Source organism: Bombina bombina, chromosome 4, assembly GCF_027579735.1.
Source record: "Bombina bombina isolate aBomBom1 chromosome 4, aBomBom1.pri, whole genome shotgun sequence".
NCBI classification, from domain to species: domain Eukaryota; kingdom Metazoa; phylum Chordata; class Amphibia; order Anura; family Bombinatoridae; genus Bombina; species Bombina bombina.
Genome location: NC_069502.1, coordinates 76,671,771 through 76,692,333, shown reverse-complemented (window position 1 = coordinate 76,692,333; position 20,563 = coordinate 76,671,771). Strand labels below are relative to the sequence as shown.

The 20,563-nt window shown below is 39.6% G+C and overlaps 1 protein-coding gene across 5 annotated transcripts in view; it reads left to right on the top strand.

Annotated features, from left to right (window-relative positions):
• Window positions 1-20,563, top strand: part of NCOA1 (nuclear receptor coactivator 1) — a 581,392-nt gene that overhangs the window by 507,369 nt on the left and 53,460 nt on the right. For all 5 annotated transcript variants that reach the window (XM_053709523.1, XM_053709524.1, XM_053709519.1 and 2 more), the window contains exon 11: window positions 18,358-18,532. In XM_053709523.1, the coding sequence (XP_053565498.1) occupies window positions 18,358-18,532 (175 nt within the window). The remainder of the gene's footprint in view (window positions 1-18,357; window positions 18,533-20,563) is intronic.

Genomic DNA, 20,563 nt, shown 5'->3' with positions numbered 1-20,563 from the left:
TATGTGTAGGAACATGAGATTTATATACACTAAAGGGGCATTATAGTATAAAGTGACGCTCTTATGTGTAGGAACATGAGATTTATATACACTAAAGGGGCATTATAGTATAAAGTGACGCTCTTATGTGTAGGAACATGAGATTTATATACACTAAAGGGGCATTATAGTATAAAGTGACGCTCTTATTTGTAGGAACATGAGATTTATATACACGAAAGGGGCATTATAGTATAAAGTGACGCTCTTATGTGTAGGAACATGAGATTTATATACACTAAAGGGGCATTATAGTATAAAGTGACGCTCTTATTTGTAGGAACATGAGATTTATATACACGAAAGGGGCATTATAGTATAAAGTGACGCTCTTATATGTAGGAACATGAGATTTATATACACTAAAGGGGCATTATAGTATAAAGTGACGCTCTTATATGTAGGAACATGAGATTTATATACACTAAAGGGGCATTATAGTATAAAGTGACGCTCTTATTTGTAGGAACATGAGATTTATATACACTAAAGGGGCATTATAGTATAAAGTGACGCTCTTATATTTAGGAACATGAGATTTATATACACTAAAAGGGCATTATAGTATAAAGTGACGCTCTTATGTGTAGGAACATGAGATTTATATACACTAAAGGGGCATTATAGTATAAAGTGACATGCTCTTATTTGTAGGAACATGAGATTTATATACACTAAAGGGGCATTATAGTATAAAGTGACGCTCTTATTTGTAGGAACATGAGATTTATATACACGAAAGGGGCATTATAGTATAAAGTGACGCTCTTATGTGTAGGAACATGAGATTTATATACACTAAAGGGGCATTATAGTATAAAGTGACGCTCTTATTTGTAGGAACATGAGATTTATATACACTAAAAGGGCATTATAGTATAAAGTGACATGCTCTTATATGTAGGAACATGAGATTTATATACACTAAAGGGGCATTATAGTATAAAGTGACGCTCTTATATGTAGGAACATGAGATTTATATACACTAAAGGGGCATTATAGTATAAAGTGACGCTCTTATTTGTAGGAACATGAGATTTATATACACTAAAGGGGCATTATAGTATAAAGTGACGCTCTTATTTGTAGGAACATGAGATTTATATACACTAAAGGGGCATTATAGTATAAAGTGACATGCTCTTATTTGTAGGAACATGAGATTTATATACACTAAAAGGGCATTATAGTATAAAGTGACGCTCTTATATGTAGGAACATGAGATTTATATACACGAAAGGGGCATTATAGTATAAAGTGACGCTCTTATTTGTAGGAACATGAGATTTATATACACTAAAGGGGCATTATAGTATAAAGTGACGCTCTTATTTGTAGGAACATGAGATTTATATACACTAAAGGGGCATTATAGTATAAAGTGACGCTCTTATTTGTAGGAACATGAGATTTATATACACTAAAGGGGCATTATAGTATAAAGTGACGCTCTTATTTGTAGGAACATGAGATTTATATACACTAAAGGGGCATTATAGTATAAAGTGACATGCTCTTATTTGTAGGAACATGAGATTTATATACACTAAAAGGGCATTATAGTATAAAGTGACGCTCTTATATGTAGGAACATGAGATTTATATACACGAAAGGGGCATTATAGTATAAAGTGACGCTCTTATTTGTAGGAACATGAGATTTATATACACTAAAGGGGCATTATAGTATAAAGTGACGCTCTTATTTGTAGGAACATGAGATTTATATACACTAAAGGGGCATTATAGTATAAAGTGACGCTCTTATTTGTAGGAACATGAGATTTATATACACTAAAGGGGCATTATAGTATAAAGTGACGCTCTTATTTGTAGGAACATGAGATTTATATACACTAAAGGGGCATTATAGTATAAAGTGACGCTCTTATGTGTAGGAACATGAGATTTATATACACGAAAGGGGCATTATAGTATAAAGTGACGCTCTTATTTGTAGGAACATGAGATTTATATACACTAAAGGGGCATTATAGTATAAAGTGACGCTCTTATTTGTAGGAACATGAGATTTATATACACTAAAGGGGCATTATAGTATAAAGTGACGCTCTTATTTGTAGGAACATGAGATTTATATACACTAAAGGGGCATTATAGTATAAAGTGACGCTCTTATATGTAGGAACATGAGATTTATATACACTAAAGGGGCATTATAGTATAAAGTGACGCTCTTATGTGTAGGAACATGAGATTTATATACACTAAAGGGCATTATAGTATAAAGTGACGCTCTTATTTGTAGGAACATGAGATTTATATACACTAAAGGGGCATTATAGTATAAAGTGACATGCTCTTATTTGTAGGAACATGAGATTTATATACACTAAAGGGGCATTATAGTATAAAGTGACGCTCTTATTTGTAGGAACATGAGATTTATATACACTAAAAGGGCATTATAGTATAAAGTGACATGCTCTTATTTGTAGGAACATGAGATTTATATACACTAAAGGGCATTATAGTATAAAGTGACGCTCTTATGTGTAGGAACATGAGATTTATATACACTAAAGGGGCATTATAGTATAAAGTGATGCTCTTATTTGTAGGAACATGAGATTTATATACACTAAAGGGGCATTATAGTATAAAGTGACGCTCTTATTTGTAGGAACATGAGATTTATATACACTAAAGGGGCATTATAGTATAAAATGACGCTCTTATATGTAGGAACATGAGATTTATATACACTAAAAGGGCATTATAGTATAAAGTGACGCTCTTATATGTAGGAACATGAGATTTATATACACTAAAAGGGCATTATAGTATAAAGTGACGCTCTTATATGTAGGAACATGAGATTTATATACACTAAAGGGGCATTATAGTATAAAGTGACGCTCTTATTTGTAGGAACATGAGATTTATATACACTAAAGGGGCATTATAGTATAAAGTGACATGCTCTTATTTGTAGGAACATGAGATTTATATACACTAAAGGGGCATTATAGTATAAAGTGACGCTCTTATTTGTAGGAACATGAGATTTATATACACTAAAAGGGCATTATAGTATAAAGTGACATGCTCTTATTTGTAGGAACATGAGATTTATATACACTAAAGGGGCATTATAGTATAAAGTGACGCTCTTATTTGTAGGAACATGAGATTTATATACACTAAAAGGGCATTATAGTATAAAGTGACATGCTCTTATTTGTAGGAACATGAGATTTATATACACTAAAGGGGCATTATAGTATAAAGTGACGCTCTTATTTGTAGGAACATGAGATTTATATACACTAAAAGGGCATTATAGTATAAAGTGACATGCTCTTATTTGTAGGAACATGAGATTTATATACACTAAAGGGGCATTATAGTATAAAGTGACGCTCTTATTTGTAGGAACATGTCATTTTAAGACTAGCGATCCTTCACCTCTACGTGTTGAAAGGAACAGTCTACTCCAGAATTTTTATTGTTTGAAAAGATAGATAATCCCTTTATTATTCATTCCCCGGTTTTGCATAACCAACACAGTTATAATAATACTAAGCCTCTGCAGACTGCCCCCTATTTCAGTTTTTTTAGCCAAGCAGTGCTGACGCCTAGGTAACTACATGGGAGTAAGCACAATGTTATATATATATATGGCACACATGAGCTAGCTCTGTCTAGCTGTAACAAAACTGTCACAATGCACTGAGATAAGAGGCTGCCTTCAAGGGATTAGAAATTAGCAGATGGCTCAACATTTCAAATTTATTATTCTTTATTTATAAAGCGCCAACAGATTCCGCAGCGCTGTCCATGGGTACAAAGATAAAAGTACAGTACAATACAATATAGAAGACACCAAAGTTTAACAAAACAAATACAGGGGGAATTGAGGGCCCTGTTCCCGTGGGAACTTACAATCTAGATGGTAGGAGGGTGAGAAACAGGAGGTGGGGACTGCAAAGGTGAGAATGATGTTAGTGTGGAGTTAGATGGGGCAGCAGTTAGGCAGGTAGAATTCATTTTTTACAGATTTAGAGATAGGCTTCCATGAACAGAAAGGTCTTTAGGGAGCGTTTAAAGGAGGAAAAGTTAGGGGAAAGTCTAACAGCTCTGGGAAGTGCATTCCAGATGGTTGGTGCTGCACGAGAGAAGTCCTGTAGCCTGGCATGGGAGGAGGTGATGGTAGAAGATGCAAGGAGCAGGTCATTGTTGGATCTTAGGGGGCGGGCTGGAGTATATTTCTTGATGAGTGAGGACAGGTAGGGGGGGCTGCATTGGTAAGGGCTTTGTAGGTCAGGATGAGAATTTTGAATTTAATTCTGCTGTGGATGGGTAGCCAGTGAAGGGACTCGCAGAGAGGTGCAGCAGATACAGAGCGTCGGGAGAGGTGGATTAGCCTAGCAGAGGCATTTAGGATGGAATGAAGAGGGGAGAGGCGGGAGAGAGGGAGGCCAGTTAGGTTATTACAGTAGTCAAGTCGGGAGATTACCAGGGAGTGGATTAGCTGTTTAGTAGTTTCAGCACTCAGAAATGGACGGATTTTGGAGATATTGCGTAGATGGTTGCGACAGGAGGAAGAGAGCAATTGGATGTGGGGAATGAAGGACAGATTGGAGTCAAGTGTAACTCCTAGGACACGGACTTGGGGTGATGGGGAGATAGTGGTATCACCAACAGTGATTGAAAAGTTAGGAACCGGGGTAGAATTAGAGGGGGGGATTAGAAGGAGCTCAGTCTTGGACATATTGATTTTTAGGTGGTGAGAGGCCATCCAAGAAGAAATGCCAGATAAGCAGACACCGATGTGAGCAAGGATAGAAGGAGAGAGTGAAGGGGCGGATAGGTAGATCTGGGTATCATCAGCATAGAGGTGGTAGTTGAAGCCATAGCTACTGATAAGTTTTCCCAGTGAGGATGTATAAATAGAGAAGAGTAGGGGACCCAGAACAGAGCCTTGAGGTACTCCAACAGACAGAGGCAATGGAGAGGAGTCGCCACCAGCAAAGGAGACAGAAAAGGACCTATTAGAGAGATTAGAGTGGATCCAGGAAAGGGCAGTGTCAGAGAGCCCAAAGGAGCTGAGAGTCCGTAGGAGAAGGGGATGGTCAACTGTGTCAAAGGCAGCAGACAGATCAAGTAAGATAAGTATTGAGTAGTGGCCATTTTTTTTAGCAGAAAGAAGATCATTAGTAACTTTGGTGAGGGCAGTCTCAGTTGAGTGTTGGGAACGGAAGCCAGATTGTAAGGGGTCAAGCAGTGAGTTGGAGGACAAGAAGTGGGTTAAGCGATCGAAGACTAGTTTTTCCAGGACTTTTGAAGCTAGCGGAAGCAGTGATATGGGGCGGTAGTTTGCAGGAGAATTGGGGTCGAGGGAGGGTTTTTTTGAGGATGGGGGTGACCTTTGCATGTTTGAAGGAAGATGGGAATGAACCGGTAGTAAGGGATAGGTTAAATATGTGAGTAAGAGCTGGAGTGAGGGTAGAAGACAGAGACGGTATTAGATGTGAAGGGATAGGGTCAAGTGGGCAGGTAGTGAGGTGTGAGGAAGACAATAGGGAACTCACTTCATTCTCAGAGGTAGGGGGGAAGGTGCTGAGAGTGGTGGAGGGGGTTGCCAGGGGCGGAGATGGAAGGTTGCAGACTTGTGTTGGGATATTACTTTGGATGGTAATTGTTTTGTTGAAAAAGTAGTCTGCCAGGTCTTGAGCACTAAAGGCAGATGAAGGGGGTGGTGACGGTGGGTAAAGGAGAGAGTTGAAAATGGAGAAGAGACGTTTAGGGTTTGTGGAGTGAGTAGATATAAGAGAAGAGAAGTAGGTTTGCTTGGCTAAGTGAAGCGCAGAGGAGTAAGAATAAAGAATGAACTTATAGTGAAGGAAATCTGATTCAGAGCGGGATTTCCTCCAGGCACGTTCAGCAGCACGGGAGCATTTTTGCAGGTAGCGTGTTTGGTTAGAGTGCCAGGCTTGGAGCTGACGACGTGGGGTTTTGCGTATTTGGGGAGGAGCGAAAGTGTCCAGTGCCGAGGAGAGAGTATTGTTATAGTGGGTTGTAGCAAGGTCAGGGCAGGATATTGTGGAAGTGTGGGGGAGGTGTTTTTGAATAAGGTTAGAGAGTTGTAGAGGATCCACAGTGTGCAGATTTCTACAGGTGCGGAGGTGAGGGGGAGAAGTAGGTTTAGCCTGTATATTAAGCTTAAAGGTGAGCAGATGGTGGTCTGAGATGGGAAATGGGAGACAGGTGGCATCAGAGGGAGAGCAGAGGTAGGAGAATACTAGATCAATAGAGTGTCCGTCGCGGTGAGTAGGGAATATGGTGGATTGTGAGAGACCAAAGGAGTTTGTGAGTGAGAGAAGTTTAGAAGCAGCAGGGGCAGATGGGTTATCAATGGGGATGTTGAAGTCCCCCAGGATTAAAGCCGGTGTATTTGTAGAGAGAAAGTGAGAAAGCCAGGCAGCAAAGTTATCAAGGAATTGGGAGGTTGGTCCAGGGGGGCGATAGATAACTGCCACCCTGAGGGAGAGGGGGGAGAATAGTCGGATGCAGTGAACTTCAAAGGAGGAAAAGGAGAGAGATGGATGAGGCTGCAGGTGCTGAAAGGAGCAGGAGGGGGAGAGTAAGATTCCAACACCACCACCATGTCTATCACCTGGCCTAGGTGTGTGGCTAAAGTGGAGACCACCGTGCGTGAGAGCAGCAATGGAAGCAGTGTCAGAAGATGATAACCAGGTTTCAGTAATTGCTAGAAGATTGAAAGCATTAGAAATAAAAAGGTCATGAACAGTTGTGAGTTTGTTACAGACAGAGCGTGCATTCCAAAGAGCACAAGAAAAGAGAGGGGATAAGCGCTGTGTTTTAATAGAGATGAGATTGTTAGGATTGCGTGACCTAGAGTTTTTGCAGTGGGGGACTGAGTGAGAGTGTAAAAGTGTGGTTAAAGGGACAGTTTACTCAAAAATTTTCTCCCCTTTAATTTGTTCCCAATGATCCACTTTACCTGCTGGAGTGTATTAAATTGTTTACATGTAGCTAATTTACCCTTATATTGGCATTTGAAATAGTTGATTTAGCATGTGGTATCCCCACCTATTCTGAAAGTTTGTGGCCGCAGGTCCAAGCTATAGATAAGCTTTGTAAACACAGCCAGCAGAAGAAATTATACTCCCAGTGTGATAAAGCAGAGATAAGGTAATAAAATGCTGATTTTCCATTGTTCTCTCCAAGTATTGGTGATTGTTTTATGGACAGATATAAGATAAAGAAACATTTCTTTCATGTAATTAGCAAGAGTCCATGAGCTAGTGACGTATGGGATATACATTCCTACCAGGAGGGGCAAAGTTTCCCAAACCTCAAAATGCCTATAAATACACCCCTCACCACACCCACAATTCAGTTTTACAAACTTTGCCTCCTATGGAGGTGGTGAAGTAAGTTTGTGCTAGATTCTACGTTGATATGCGCTCCGCAGCAAGTTGGAGCCCGGTTTTCCTCTCAGCGTGCAGTGAATGTCAGAGGGATGTGAGGAGAGTATTGCCTATTTGAATGCAGTGATCTCCTTCTACGGGGTCTATTTCATAGGTTCTCTGTTATCGGTCGTAGAGATTCATCTCTTACCTCCCTTTTCAGATCGACGATATACTCTTATTTATATACCATTACCTCTGCTGATTTTCGTTTCAGTACTGGTTTTGCTTTCTACAAACATGTAGATGAGTGTCCTGGGGTAAGTAAATCTTATTTTCTGTGACACTCTAAGCTATGGTTGGGCACTTTATTTATAAAGTTCTAAATATATGTATTCAAACATTTATTTGCCTTGACTCAGAATGTTCAACATTCCTTATTTTCAGACAGTCAGTTTCATATTTGGGATAATGCGTTTGAATCAATCATTTTTTCTTACCTTAAAAATTGACTTTTTTTCTCTGTGGGCTGTTAGGCTCGCGGGGGCTGAAAATGCTTCATTTTATTGCGTCATTCTTGGCGCGGACTTTTTTGGCGCAAAAAATCTTTTCTGTTTCCGGCGTCATACGTGTCGCCGGAAGTTGCGTCATTTTTTGACGTCCTTTTGCGCCAAAAAATGTCGGCGTTCCGGATGTGGCGTCATTTTTTGCGCCAAAAAGCATTTAGGCGCCAAACAATGTGGGCGTATTATTTGGCGCCAAAAAATATGGGCGTCGCTTTTGTCTCCACATTATTTCAGTCTCATTTTTTCTTTGCTTCTGGTTACTAGAAGCTTGTTTATTGGCATTTTTTCCCATTCCTGAAACTGTCATTTAAGGAATTTGATCAATTTTGCTTTATATGTTGTTTTTTCTCTTACATATTGCAAGATGTCTCACGTTGCATCTGAGTCAGAAGATACTTCAGGAAAATCGCTGTCTAGTGCTGGAACTACCAAAGCTAAGTGTATCTGCTGTAAACTTTTGGTAGCTATTCCTCCGGCTGTTGTTTGTATTAATTGTCATGACAAACTTGTTAAAGCAGATAATATTTCCTTTAGTAATGTACCATTGCCTGTTGCAGTTCCCTCAACATCTAAGGTGCAGAATGTTCCTGATAACATAAGAGATTTTGTTTCTGAATCCATCAAGAAGGCTATGTCTGTTATTTCTCCTTCTAGTAAACATAAAAAAATCTTTTAAAACTTCTCTCTCTACAGATGAATTTTTAAATGAACATCATCATTCTGATTCTGATGACTCTTCTGGTTCAGAGGATTCTGTCTCAGAGATTGATGCTGATAAATCTTCATATTTATTTAAAATGGAATTTATTCGTTCTTTACTTAAAGAAGTACTAATTGCTTTAGAAATAGAGGATTCTGGTCCTCTTGATACTAATTCTAAACGTTTAGATAAGGTGTTTAAATCTCCTGTGGTTATTCCAGAAGTTTTTCCTGTTCCTAATGCTATTTCTGAAGTAATTTCCAGAGAATGGGATAAATTGGGTAATTCATTTACTCCTTCTAAACGTTTTAAGCAATTATATCCTGTGCCGTCTGACAGATTAGAATTTTGGGACAAAATCCCTAAAGTTGATGGGGCTATTTCTACCCTTGCTAAACGTACTACTATTCCTACGTCAGATGGTACTTCGTTTAAAGATCCTTTAGATAGGAAAATTGAATCCTTTCTAAGAAAAGCTTATCTGTGTTCAGGTAATCTTCTTAGACCTGCTATATCTTTGGCTGATGTTGCTGCAGCTTCAACTTTTTGGTTGGAGACTTTAGCACAACAAGTAACAGATCATGATTCTCATAATATTATTATTCTTCTTCAGCATGCTAATAATTTTATCTGTGATGCCATTTTTGATATTATCAGAGTTGATGTCAGGTTTATGTCTCTAGCTATTTTAGCTAGAAGAGCTTTATGGCTTAAAACTTGGAATGCTGATATGGCTTCTAAATCAACTCTACTTTCCATTTCTTTCCAGGGTAACAAATTATTTGGTTCTCAGTTGGATTCCATTATCTCAACTGTTACTGGTGGGAAAGGAACTTTTTTACCACAGGATAAAAAATCTAAGGGTAAAAACAGGGCTAATAATCGTTTTCGTTCCTTTCGTTTCAACAAAGAACAAAAGCCTGATCCTTCATCCTCAGGAGCAGTTTCAGTTTGGAAACCATCTCCAGTCTGGAATAAATCCAAGCCTTCTAGAAAGGCAAAGCCTGCTTCTAAGTCCACATGAAGGTGCGGCCCTCATTCCAGCTCAGCTGGTAGGGGGCAGGTTACGTTTTTTCAAAGAAATTTGGATCAATTCTGTTCACAATCTTTGGATTCAGAACATTGTTTCAGAAGGGTACAGAATTGGTTTCAAGATGAGACCTCCTGCAAAGAGATTTTTTCTTTCCCGTGTCCCAGTAAATCCAGTGAAAGCTCAAGCATTTCTGAATTGTGTTTCAGATCTAGAGTTGGCTGGAGTAATTATGCCAGTTCCAGTTCTGGAACAGGGGATGGGGTTTTATTTAAATCTCTTCATTGTACCAAAGAAGGAGAATTCCTTCAGACCAGTTCTGGATCTAAAAATATTGAATCGTTATGCAAGGATACCAACGTTCAAAATGGTAACTGTAAGGACTATCTTGCCTTTTGTTCAGCAAGGGCATTATATGTCCACAATAGATTTACAGGATGCTTATCTGTATATTCCGATTCATCCAGATCATTATCAGTTCCTGAGATTCTCTTTTCTGGACAAGCATTACCAGTTTGTGGCTCTGCCGTTTGGCCTAGCTACAGCTCCAAGAATTTTTACAAAGGTTCTCGGTGCCCTTCTGCCTGTAATCAGAGAACAGGGTATTGTGGTATTTCCTTATTTGGACGATATCTTGGTACTTGCTCAGTCTTTACATTTAGCAGAATCTCATACGAATCGACTTGTGTTGTTTCTTCAAGATCATGGTTGGAGGATCAATTTACCAAAAAGTTCATTGATTCCTCAGACAAGGGTAACTTTTCTGGGTTTCCAGATAGATTCAGTGTCCATGACTCTGTCTTTAACAGACAAGAGACGTCTAAAATTGATTTCAGCTTGTCGAAACCTTCAGTCACAATCATTCCCTTCGGTAGCCTTATGCATGGAAATTCTAGGTCTTATGACTGCTGCATCGGACGCGATCCCCTTTGCTCGTTTTCACATGCGACCTCTTCAGCTCTGTATGCTGAATCAATGGTGCAGGGATTACACAAAGATATCTCAATTAATATCTTTAAAACCGATTGTACGACACTCTCTAACGTGGTGGACAGATCACCATCGTTTAATTCAGGGGGCTTCTTTTGTGCTTCCGACCTGGACTGTAATTTCAACAGATGCAAGTCTCACAGGTTGGGGAGCTGTGTGGGGATCTCTGACGGCACAAGGAGTTTGGGAATCTCAGGAGGTGAGATTACCGATCAATATTTTGGAACTCCGTGCAATTTTCAGAGCTCTTCAGTCTTGGCCTCTTCTGAAGAGAGAATCGTTCATTTGTTTTCAGACAGACAATGTCACTACTGTGGCATACATCAATCATCAAGGAGGGACTCACAGTCCTCTGGCTATGAAAGAAGTATCTCGAATTCTGGTTTGGGCGGAATCCAGCTCCTGTCTAATCTCTGCGGTTCATATCCCAGGTATAGACAATTGGGAAGCGGATTATCTCAGTCGCCAAACGTTGCATCCGGGCGAATGGTCTCTTCACCCAGAGGTATTTCTTCAGATTGTTCAAATGTGGGAGCTTCCAGAAATAGATCTGATGGCGTCTCATCTAAACAAGAAACTTCCCAGGTATCTGTCCAGATCCCGGGATCCTCAGGCGGAAGCAGTGGATGCATTATCACTTCCTTGGAAGTATCATCCTGCTTATATGTTTCCGCCTCTAGTTCTTCTTCCAAGAGTAATCTCCAAGATTCTGAAGGAATGCTCGTTTGTTCTGCTGGTAGCTCTGGCATGGCCTCACAGGTTTTGGTATGCGGATCTTGTCCGGATGGCCTCTTGCCATCCGTGGACTCTTCCGCTACGACCAGACCTTCTGTCGCAAGGTCCTTTTTCCCATCAGGATCTCAAATCCTTAAATTTAAAGGTATGGAGATTGAACGCTTGATTCTTGGTCAAAGAGGTTTCTCTGACTCTGTGATTAATACTATGTTACAGGCTCGTAAATCTGTATCCAGAGAGATATATTATAGAGTCTGGAAGACTTATATTTCTTGGTGTCTTTCTCATCATTTTTCTTGGCATTCTTTTAGAATTCCGAGAATTTTACAGTTTCTTCAGGATGGTTTAGATAAAGGTTTATCCGCAAGTTCTTTGAAAGGACAAATCTCTGCTCTTTCTGTTCTTTTTCACAGAAAGATTGCTAATCTTCCTGATATTCATTGTTTTGTACAAGCTTTGGTTCGTATAAAACCTGTCATTAAGTCAATTTCTCCTCCTTGGAGTTTGAATTTGGTTCTGGGGGCTCTTCAAGCTCCTCCGTTTGAACCTATGCATTCATTGGACATTAAATTACTTTCTTGGAAAGTTTTGTTCCTTTTGGCAATCTCTTCTGCCAGAAGAGTTTCTGAATTATCTGCTCTTTCTTGTGAGTCTCCTTTTCTGATTTTTCATCAGGATAAGGCAGTGTTGCGAACTTCTTTTGAATTTTTACCTAAAGTTGTGAATTCTAACAACATTAGTAGGGAAATTGTGGTTCCTTCATTATGTCCTAATCCTAAGAATTCTAAGGAGAAATCATTGCATTCTTTGGATGTTGTTAGAGCTTTGAAATATTATGTTGAAGCTACTAAGTCTTTCCGAAAGACTTCTAGTTTATTTGTTATCTTTTCTGGTTCTAGAAAAGGCCAGAAAGCTTCTGCCATTTCTTTGGCATCTTGGTTGAAATCTTTAATTCATCTTGCCTATGTTGAGTCGGGTAAATCTCCGCCTCAAAGGATTACAGCTCATTCTACTAGGTCAGTTTCTACTTCCTCGGCGTTTAGGAATGAAGCTTCGATTGATCAGATTTGCAAAGCAGCAACTTGGTCCTCTTTGCATACTTTTACTAAATTCTACCATTTTGATGTATTTTCTTCTTCTGAAGCAGTTTTTGGTAGAAAAGTACTTCAGGCAGCGGTTTCAGTTTGAATCTTCTGCTTATGTTTTTCATTAAACTTTATTTTGGGTGTGGATTATTTTCAGCAGGAATTGGCTGTCTTTATTTTATCCCTCCCTCTCTAGTGACTCTTGCGTGGAAAGATCCACATCTTGGGTAATCATTATCCCATACGTCACTAGCTCATGGACTCTTGCTAATTACATGAAAGAAAACATAATTTATGTAAGAACTTAGCTGATAAATTCATTTCTTTCATATTAGCAAGAGTCCATGAGGCCCGCCCTTTTTTGTGGTGGTTATGATTTTTGTATAAAGCACAATTATTCCAATTCCTTATTTTATATGCTTTCGCACTTTTTTATCACCCCACTTCTTGGCTATTCGTTAAACTGAATTGTGGGTGTGGTGAGGGGTGTATTTATAGGCATTTTGAGGTTTGGGAAACTTTGCCCCTCCTGGTAGGAATGTATATCCCATACGTCACTAGCTCATGGACTCTTGCTAATATGAAAGAAATGAATTTATCAGGTAAGTTCTTACATAAATTATGTTGTATATGTACACAATGTGATAAAGTAATGAGATCTGATTATACCTACAAGCTCAACCCATTTTATTAGGTTGTGGGTTCAAAACACAAATCAGAGCTTTAAAATACACAAATAAACCTTAAAAAGCTAATTTTCATACATTTTTTACTCTGCATATGGTGAAAAAAGCAATTGTAAACACATTAAGGGAAAAATTATTTTACAGTATACTGTCCCTTTAATGCTGCAGGGCCAGGGTTAGGAGAGATGTCACCAGCAGCAAGCAGTAGGAGGAGTGTGAGTGACAGAAGGTGAGAGGGGGACTTGTAGTAGTGGGTATGATTAGACACAGGAGAGTTAGATGGGGAAGTATTTCTAAGGAGACAAAGTAGTTCATGAGAGGACAGCATAGGGGATGAGAGAAGGGAGGGTGAGATAAGGATAGTGTGGGGGTTATTGTTGCTACAGGGAAGTGCAGTGATTTTTAGGAAAAGGGCAGACAGAGAAAGCAGAAAATACATTGAAAGCATTGTGCACGTGTATAGTTAATAGGTTTTACCTGTTAGTGGGACTGCAGTTTCCAACTCCAGTTCTTAACTCGGCACTTGTAACACAGCGCACTTAGAAGCACAAAGAGCCAAGTGTTCACTTATTTCTATATAAATTGTAATGATTTGAATCAGGACAGCTGTGCACGGGCAGACTAGTTAGGAGACTGGAGTTATACACACTTGCAAATTAGATTGGGGGAAGACAAATGGTTGGGAAGCACAGATATTGTACAAAGGAACTGATAACAAATCTAACAAAAAAATCATAAATCCAGACAGCAGGAGAGATGCATACCTGTGTATTTTAGCAAATTAAAGGGATACAGAGGGGCAACCAGGCAGATGAAGGAAGCAGGAGAGATGCATACCAGTGTATTTTAGCAAATTAAAGGGATACAGAGGGGCAACCAGGCAGATGAAGGAAGCAGGAGAGATGCATACCAGTGTATTTTAGCAAATTAAAGGGATACAGAGGGGCAACCAGGCAGATGAAGGAAGCAGGAGAGATGCATACCAGTGTATTTTAGCAAATTAAAGGGATACAGAGGGGCAACCAGGCAGATGAAGGAAGCAGGAGAGATGCATACCAGTGTATTTTAGCAAATTAAAGGGATACAGAGGGGCAACCAGGCAGATGAAGGAAGCAGGAGAGATGCATACCAGTGTATTTTAGCAAATTAAAGGGATACAGAGGGGCAACCAGGCAGATGAAGGAAGCAGGAGAGATGCATACCAGTGTATTTTAGCAAATTAAAGGGATACAGAGGGGCAACCAGGCAGATGAAGGAAGTAGGAGAGATGCATACCAGTGTATTTTAGCAAATTAAAGGGATACAGAGGGGCAACCAGGCAGATGAAGGAAGTAGGAGAGATGCATACCAGTGTATTTTAGCAAATTAAAGGGATACAGAGGGGCAACCAGGCAGATAAAGGAAGTAGGAGAGATGCATACCAGTGTATTTTAGCAAATTAAAGGGATACAGAGGGGCAACCAGGCAGATAAAGGAAGCAGGAGAGATGCATACCTGTAGAGAGATGAGATGGAGGGTTAGAACAGTGCTTCATGTTGTTAGTAGAGCATTCTAGGTGGTAGTGTCATGGATACAACTCCAGTTCTTAACTCGGCACTTGTAACACAGGGCACTTAGAAGCACAGGGCACAAAGAGCCAAGGCTTCAGAGAGCCAAGTGTTCACTTATTTCTATATAAAATACTAGCCAGGCCTAAATGTCACTTGCCACTAACCTCACCCATCAACTGCCCATACCGCACCCACTATCCCACCCTCTCTTTCCATATGGTTAGCTATTGTGAAACACCTTATTGTGCAATAATTAACATTTTATTTTAAACCATAATGGTATAAGTCATTAAGCTGGCCATTTGGCACAGTGTATAGACAGTGTTTATCTGCCTCCCACGTGGTGCAGAGTTGTGTAAACCAGGACAGGTTCAATCTAAGGCAGCAGGGACGTGTGTTTGGTGTGCAGTTTGCTTTTTGTACATTTGCATGGGTTGATAGCTTCACAACTAACCATTGGTAGCCTTTAGCTTGATAAAGGGAACAATCAATTAGAATAGCTGATTTTGCCTGGGGAACTGCCCTCTATACTGATCTTGTCAATGCTGCAATATTTTCTGTGGTGGTAGAAGAAAAAGTGTCCCTGCAGTTACTTTGAATACAAAAAAACTCATCAGCTGCTTGCTTGAGCACACTATTCCTTTAACCCCTTAACGACTGAGGACGTGCAGGGTACGTCCTCAGAAAAAAGGCAGTTAACGCCTGAGAACGTACCCTGCACGTCCTCAGTGTGGAAAGCAGCTGGAAGCGATCCTGCTCGCTTCCAGCTGCTTTCCGGTTATTGCAGTGATGCCTCGATATGGAGGCATCCTGCAATAACCTTTGTAAGCCATCCGGTGCAGAGAGAGCCACTCTGTGGCCCTCTCTGCACCGGAGATCGGTGGCTTACTGCGTTGGTGGGTGGGAGCCGGACCGGGAGGCGGGTGGAGGCCATTGTTGGCCCTGGTTATGTGAAGGGGGGCGGGATCGTGGGCGGCTGGGGGCGCGCGCGCGTGTGCACGGGAGGGTGGGAACCGCTACACTACAGAAAATGTTGAAAATTAAAAATGTTGAAAGTCAAAAATTAAAAAAAAAAACGATCAGCAAGGTGGTGGGGGTTTGTCTGTGTGGGGGTGGGGGAAGCTACACTACAGAAAAGAAAAACAAAACAAAAAAGCACTTTTTATTGCACTTTTTATTGCAAACTGGGTACTGGCAGACAGCTGCCAGTACCCAAGATGGCCCCCAATAAGGCAGAGGGGAGGGTTAGAGAGCGGTTTTGGGGGGGATCAGGGAGGTTGGGGGCTAAGGGGGGGGATCCTACACAGTAGCATATGTACATATGCTAAAAAAAAAATATATATATTTTTTTTTAAAAACCCTTTTATTTTAGTACTGGCAGACTTTCTGCCAGTACTTAGATGGTGGGGACAATTGTGGGGGAGGGAAGGGAAGGGAGCTGTTTGGGAGGGATCAGGGGGTGGGATGTGCCAGATGGGAGGCTGATCTCTACACTAAAGCTAAAATTAACCCTGCAAGCTCCCTACAAACTCCCTAATTAACCCCTTCACTGCTAGCCATAATACACGTGTGAGGCGCAGCAGGATTTAGCGGCCTTCTAATTACCAGAAAGCAACGCCAAAGTCATATATGTCTGCTATTTCTGAACAAAGGGGATCCCAGACAAGCATTTACAACCATTTGTGCCATAATTGCACAAGCTGTTTGTAAATGATTTCAGTGAGAAACCTAAAATTGTGAAAAATGTTAAGTTTTTTTTAATTTGATCGCATTTGGCGGTGAAATGGTGGCATGAAATATACCAAAATGTGCCTAGATCAATACTTGGGGTTGTCTACTACACTACACTAAAGCTAAAATTAACCCTACAAGCTCCCTAAAAGCTCCCTAATTAACCCCTTAACTGCTGGGCAAAATACACTTGTGGTGCGCAGTGGCATTTAGCGGCCTTCTAATTACCAAAAAGCAACGCCAAAGCCATATATGTCTGCTATTTCTGAACAAAGGGGATCCCAGAGAAGAATTTACAACCATTTATGCCATAATTGCACAAGTTGTTTGTAAATAATTTCAGTGAGAAACCGAAAGTTTGTGAAAAAATTTGTGAAAAAGTGAACGATTTTTTGGATTTGATCGCATTTGGCGGTGAAATGGTGGTATGAAATATACCAAAATTGGCCTAGATCAATACTTTGGGATGTCTACTAAAAAAAAATATATACATGTCAAGGGATATTCAGGGATTCCTGAAAGATATTAGTGTTCTAATGTAACTAGCGCTAATTTTGGAAAAAAATGGTTTGGAAATAGCAAAGTGCTACTTGTATTTATGGCCCTATAACTTGCACAAAAAGCAAAGAACATGTAAACATTGGGTATTTCTAAACTCAGGACAAAATTTAGAAACTATTTAGCATGGGTGTTTTTTGGTGGTTTTAGATATGTAACAGATTTTGGGGGTCAAAGTTAGAAAAAGTGTGTTTTTTTCCATTTTTCCTCATATTTTATCATTTTTTTATAGTAAATTATAAGATATGATGAAAATAATGGTATCTTTAGAAAGTCCATTTAATGGCGAGAAAAACGGTATATAATATGTGTGGCTACAGTAAATGAGTAAGAAGAAAATTACAGCTAAACACAAACACTGCAAAAATGTAAAAATAGCCTTGGTCCCAAACGGACAGAAAATGGAAAAGTGCTGTGGTCATTAAGGGGTTAAAGGAGTTATCTGCTTAAAATTAACTTTTTTATGGGTAAAGAGCATTTCTTATTTCCCCACAATATTCATTTAAATGAATGATTTAAGCACATTCCCCTACTTTGTAACCTGACTAGGGTATCTACTCGCCGCTGTTCAATTTCTACTCGCCAGTGGCTAGTGGGAGACTGAAAATGTTGAGCCCTGATTAGCATATGAGCGTATCGAGGTTTAGTTTCAATAAAAGTAAATTGGAATGTTCTTTAAAATTGCATGCCCTATCTGAATCATGAAAGTTTAATTTTGAATAGACTGTCCCTTTAACCCCCCCACAATGGTGGTTATATACTTTCATTATTTATTCTGCCCCCTTTTTCTTATAATTTGAGTCTGGATTTTCCAGTCCTGGCAAATAAAAGAGCACGTGAGAGGATTCACAAGCTTAACCTTGTCATGTAGCTCTTCCTAATTATTTCTGCTGAAGTCAAACAATGAAGATTTTTTTTTTAACACAATGACGCTGGCTGCATTTGCTTCTCCAAATAAGGAAAATGCTGGGTGGAGAGTAAGAGTTGAAAAATAATTGCATCAAACCAGATGTTAAAGGAACACTAAAAGTCAAAATTAAACTTTAATGATTTAGTTTGAGCACACAATTATAAACAACTTAGCAATTCTCATCCTTTATCAAAATGTGCACAATCTTTTTATATGCACACTTTCTGAGACACCAGCTCCTACTGAGCATGTGCAATTATTCACAGTGTATGTCACATGATACAGTGGGAAGGAAAATTGAAGTAACTGAAATTAGTCAGAAAAACAAAATGAGTAAATTTGTAACAAATAAACACTGTTGTTTCTCGCTTTTTTCAGTTTCCAGATGACTTTGATCAGCTTGACCAGTTGCTGCCTACACTGGAGAAAGCAGCTCAGCTGCCTATGTTTGGAGCACCTGACCGGACAGAGAGTGGACTTCCCATGAAGACAGAGATGCTACCAGCCTCTCTGCAGACTGGCACTGTGGCCCGAACGCCTACAGGGATGAATAGTACGTATATATAGAGTGCTGAAGAAGGAGAGGCTTTAGAATCCAAACGTTCCTGATTATTATTCTCCTTTCTATCTGGTAGTGTAAGCATTACTGTGCATACTGGTTCATGCACACGTAATATTTTATTCCATTTTCTAACCAAGAAGCAAAGAGTAGGGGTTTTAACAGAGATTCACTTACTTTAAAGCCTGGCTTTCTGTTGTGTCTATTTTTTGTAGAGTTTTTATTTTTTTATATTTTTCACCCTAATGTATCTACATGATCTACATGGATCAGCCCCCTAAAATGATCCTGACCCTGTCTGTTATGCTAAAATCTCCAGTTACATTATTAGAAGTAGTTTTGCTTATACTAATTTGTTGAGTAGCCTAAAAAAGGACGCATAATGCTAACACTGGCTGCGTCTCAGGGACATGGTGATAGATGGCTGGCGAGGGAGGGAGCAAGGTTGATGGATTATATTGACCGAGTCCAAGGCTGTAGTCTACACCGCCCTTGAAGTTATTATGCTTCTCCCCTGAGGTCCATAACTTAGCCCCCAGACTCCTGGTGTCTGGGCTGTATTTGTTTTATTGACCTTTTACACTTCTGCTGATGCCGTATGTTGTAAAAAGCAAGAGTCGTCTCATATATTTTATTTGGGGCTTGTGTTGACTGAAGCAAGACTTGGCGTTGTGAGTGAAGGCCTGTACATTGCACAAAATATTATATCTCAGTATGGCATGTAATGAAGAGCTTTCATTTACACTCAGAGCCAATAAACGGCGCACACGACAGCAGATAAACTATGTAAAGCTTTTGCAACCAAACTATTCATCAAAGCATCTTAGTTATAGAATTATGGGCAGGAGAAACTATTTATCAAGCAAAATCACATTTGCAAAAACAATTTTTCATTTATTCCAAAACAAAAATGTAAAATTATATGCACTTTCAGATATATATTGAGTATTTAGAATGTAATAAGCTGCATGGTATTAGAGTAGTTCATATAAAAAAATAAAACATGTTCGAATGTGGAAGGGAGGAAGATTTAGACCTACATTTGGGTATATACATGGATTTGCCACCCATAAGGTGCAACTGGGGCTTATAGCAAAAACAAGGTTTGCATAGTTGAAGATTACAGTTGGAAGCTTTAGAATGAAATATGATGTGTCTAGTCTTTTATATCAAGCTGTCACCATTAATACTTACTAATGACATGGAGTTAGAGAAGAAAGGAATTTTCTGAGCACGCTATATAAAGTACAAGTAAATATTTAGTGTAGAATGGATTATAATTTTGGAGGTGACTATGCAGCATTCTTTTCACCTTTGTGTTTTACGTTCTTTGCTTACAAAAAAAAAAAATCCAAGCAATGTAACCACTTAAGCAACCTCCACCTCTTAGACTGATGATGGGCAAAAGTATAGTTTAATTGGCCAACCTCCTTTTGTAAAAGAGTCAATTGTCCACATTAATGTAGAAAAGAAGAGATTACTATTTTGAAGCTTATTTAAAACATATTATTTTCTAGAACAGTTAGGTGTCATCATGCAGGATACTTTCATTTGCAAGTTATAAAGTTAAAGATAGATTGACCTCACATCTTCCTAGAATGAGATAAAGGTTATTACCATCTAAAGGGGAGGAGAGTCCACGGCCTCATTCATTACTATTGGGAATTAAGAACCTGGCCACCAGGAGGAGGCAAAGCCACCCCAGCCAAAGGCTTAAATACCTCCCCCACTTCCCTCATCCCCCAGTCATTCTTTGCCTTTCGTCACAAGAGGATGGCAGAGGAGTGCCAGAGTTTCGGAGTAGTCTCTTATAGAGGGTAGTACTCTTCGCAGTGGGACTGTAGTTTTGTAGGAATCCTGACAGTCTCTCAGTGAGGGCCTGAGCGAAAGTTAGAGTCCGGAGATGCAGGAAGTTTCTTTCTGCGAAACCATCTCGACTTCACTGCCTGCTTTCTTCTCTCAAGTCCATGGCAGAAGGCAATGCTATTATTCGTCACACTTGAAAGGCTGTGTTCCTGTTCCACG